The 3,660-nt window shown below is 41.2% G+C and overlaps 1 protein-coding gene across 1 annotated transcript; it reads left to right on the forward strand.

The window, feature by feature from the left end:
* Window positions 1-2,299: 2,299 nt before the first annotated feature.
* On the forward strand, window positions 2,300-3,229 carry LOC112671489 (olfactory receptor 8B12). Its single transcript, XM_025465764.3, has one exon. The coding sequence runs from the start codon at window positions 2,300-2,302 to the stop codon at window positions 3,227-3,229; it is 930 nt and encodes a 309-aa protein (XP_025321549.3).
* The last annotated feature ends 431 nt before the right edge of the window (window positions 3,230-3,660 follow it).

The following is a 3,660-nucleotide window of genomic DNA, read 5'->3' on the forward strand; positions in this document are numbered from 1 at the left end:
ATAGTCACAGAGAGAGAGAGAGAGAGAGAGAGGCAGAGGGAGAAGCAGGCTCCATGCACCGGGAGCCCGACGTGGGATTCGATCCCGGGTCTCCAGGATCGCGCCCTGGGCCAAAGGCAGGCGCTAAACCGCTGCACCACCCAGGGATCCCCAGAATTTCTTTCTAATAAACACTCTAGGTAATTGGGGTGCTTAGCCAGGTTTGAGAAATACTGGATTTGACAATTTCCCACATCGCCTCAGGTCTAAAATTCTGTTAGTGTGGGGGCTTGGTATTAAAGTAACTATAGCTCTAAGAGATCAAGTCATAGGATAGTCAATTTTAGTCAAGGCAGAAGCTGGCATGGAGAGTAGAAAATAGAAAAAGACAAAAGCAAACTGAAGAGGAAGAACAAATTTGGATGTGTCCCTGGACATCCAGAATCTGATCCACTAGCATACCGTTTGAGAGCACCAAAAGCTAGGAAGCCACCAGAGTAGTCCTCCAAGAAAAGTGGGTGGAAGACAGGGACAGTCAAAGGGAGTTTTGACCAGTTAGTAATTTAGAAAAAGTCTGTTCTTGGCAGAGTTTGGGAGCATTTACCTAATACGTAATGTTACCATTAAACCTATACTCCGTGGGAAGAGAGGGTTAGGGATCAGAGAAGTCTACTTTCTAGATGTAGTGCAATTATTCCTAGAATGAATTGGGATATGAATAAGTTATGAAATGTTCTACCCTAAGTTATGATAACCCTTTGTGTTAATCTTTCCTTAATTTAATCACTTCTTTTTATTAAAGTCGTTGCATATTTATTTGTTACTTTCCAAGAGTTTTCCAGATCCAAGGAGGCAATGACCCTAGCTTCATAGATTTTCAGTAGCTCTCATCAAGAGGAAGCTTAGTCTAGTGGATACAAAATAGGCTCTAGTGGAGCCAGACAGAACTAAGCACATGGGTTCTGAAACATACTGCCTCTGTGAGCAACTTATATTTAAAGTGAATGTCCTGATTGTGAGAAATTAATAAGGATATACTTATATAGTGTTTTGGATCTTGGCAGCCAGAAGTCAGTAGAAGGGTTCTGTGTCAGGTTCATTGCTGGGTATTCAAGACTTAATAATGACAGTAATTTTTTTCACAATGATTTTTCTTTTAATAGTACTGGATAAATGTTTGTTAAAGTAATTGTCTCCACAAGCCAAGTCAAGCTATATCAAGGGTATAAACCAACATTTCGTATTCCTTTGGGAAAGTAATCTCTGATGAAATTGTTTTCAGGGAGTCTCTGTCTTAATTATCAGGCCACTGAGATCTGTAATCCTAATAAGACTACTAATTCTCCTGTTATCCTCTGGTCAGGAAAAGGCACTCTCTCCTTCCTTATAGCTAGAGAGGATTTTGGGTCAGTTAAGAATCAGATATCATGTTTTTAGCGCAGAAAGGCCTATAAGATAACTTAGAGGTTCTAATTCTTTGGACTCGATTGAGAGAAGAGAGTTTCTTAGCTCAACCTATCATTTTCTATTTATTATGGTCCTTTTTGGGTTCCAGGACGCTTGTGGCCAAGAAATGGTAGAGAATAGTTTTATAGCTCTGAACTAAAGGAAGATGAGTGTGTTCCTAACCCTGGTGAGTCAGGTGACATAGCGGTTATGAGTGCAAACCTGAGAGACTGCCAAAGTTCACCTTCTGGCTGCACCTCAGTATTTTAGAGACTCGCACGAGTTATCTAACTCCATTGTCCATCTGCAAAGTAGGGATAATAATATTGTCGCATAGCTCTTAGTACCTAGTCTCTCAAAAGAACACCTTAAATAAGTGTTAGCTTTAAAAAATGATCACTAAACCATGTGAGCTGGGAGGGATCTGAAAGAGGTTGCCTTACCTTCTTGGTTGACAGCAGTGACCCAGTGGTGAGGGTTCTAAGAAGTCAGTGTCTTGACAGGACCTCTTCAGGGAAGAGGCCCAGGTTTCAGCAATGGAAGCACAGGCAGGAGAGAGGACATAGAAAATGGACTAATTTAAAGATCTAAAAGACATCTATATGCATATGAATAAATTCCTGCTTTCTCTCTGGAGGCAAAGTTTAGCCTCTAACTGTTCTCTCTGGAAGTTGAAGTCATTTGGGCTGTAAAAATGGATCCACAGCAAACAATAAAACCTTCCTACCATACTAACATTCAACTCTCTCTCTGTGCATTCTATTTTCCAGAATGGGGGATAGATACTGAGAGAGTGCTGGTGTTTCTTTCTGTCTAACTGGTTGTCTTTTCTTTTCTCCAGACTGCCCTCCCTCCACCCATCCCCAAGAGGAGAATGGCAGCTAAGAACTCTTCTGTGACAGAGTTTATCCTCACAGGCTTAACAGACCAGCCGGGACTCCAGATCCCTCTCTTCTTGCTGTTTCTAGGTTTCTACATGGTCACTCTGCTGGGGAACCTGGGCCTAATAACCCTGATTGGGTTGAATTCTCGCCTACACACCCCCATGTACTTTTTCCTCTTCAATCTGTCCTTAGTAGATTTCTGTTACTCCACTACCATCACCCCCAAAATGCTGAAGAGCTTTGTCTCGAAGAACATCATCTTGTATGCAGAGTGTATGACTCAACTCTTTTTCTTCTGCTTCTTCGTCATTTCTGAGTCCTTCCTCCTGTCAGCAATGGCATATGACCGCTATGTTGCCATCTGCAAACCATTGGTGTACACCCTCACCATGTCTCCTCAGGTCTGTTTATTCCTTTTGTTGGGTGTCTATGTGATGGGGTTTTCAGGGGCCATGGTCCACATGGGAAGCATAGCAAGTCTGACTTTCTGTGCTGACAATCTTGTTAATCATTTTATGTGTGACATCTTTCCTCTCCTTGAGCTCTCCTGCAACAGCACCTATGTGCATGAGCTGGTGGTCTTTGTACTTGTGGCCATGGACATTGGAATACCCATTGTCACCATCTTCATCTCTTATGCTCTGATTCTCTCCAGCATTCTCCATATTCACTCCACTGAGGGCAGGTCCAAAGCTTTCAGTACGTGCAGCTCTCACATAATTGTGGTTTCTCTTTTCTTTGGTTCTGGGGCTTTTGTGTATCTCAAACCACCTTCTATTTTGCCCCTTAACCAAGGGAAAGTGTTCTCTTTGTTCTACACCATTGTGGTGCCCATGTTAAACCCACTGATCTACAGTTTGAGGAACAAGGATGTCAAAGTTACCTTGAGAAAAACCTTGGAAAGGAAAATATTTTCTTGAGACAGTAGTATTTGAAGGAGATACAATGCTTTATTAGTGTGTATGCTTTCAATGACGGATCCAAATTCCAGTTTTTTTCTCTTTGTACAGGAAGAATTTTCGGTCTTTAAGTTTCAATGAATGTTTAATGCATATCTATTTTCTTTATCTCTTGCCCACCTCGACTATTCCAAGGTTGTTTTATGAACTTTTTTCTGTAACCACAAATCATTTAATCTTGTATGGGGCTTATAAATCATTTTATTTAGTTTCCTTATTTACTAGGCATTGGAGACTTAGAAATATTGTGTATGTTTTCCAGGGCGATACACCTAAATGGTTCCACAAGGGGGACTAGGATTCAGACCCTTGAGAATTCTAGTCTACATTGTTTTCCTTTCTGCCACATTTTCTTGTTTTATTGAGTGCAGATTTCATTTTGAAAGTATGTT

Source organism: Canis lupus, chromosome 5 (assembly GCF_003254725.2).
Source record: "Canis lupus dingo isolate Sandy chromosome 5, ASM325472v2, whole genome shotgun sequence".
In the NCBI taxonomy this organism is placed as follows: Eukaryota; Metazoa; Chordata; class Mammalia; order Carnivora; family Canidae; genus Canis; species Canis lupus.

Bases quoted from the DNA above. Each gene is read 5' to 3' on its own strand.
- LOC112671489 (XM_025465764.3), top strand. From the start codon at position 2,300: ATGGCAGCTAAGAACTCTTCTGTGACAGAGTTTATCCTCACAGGCTTA.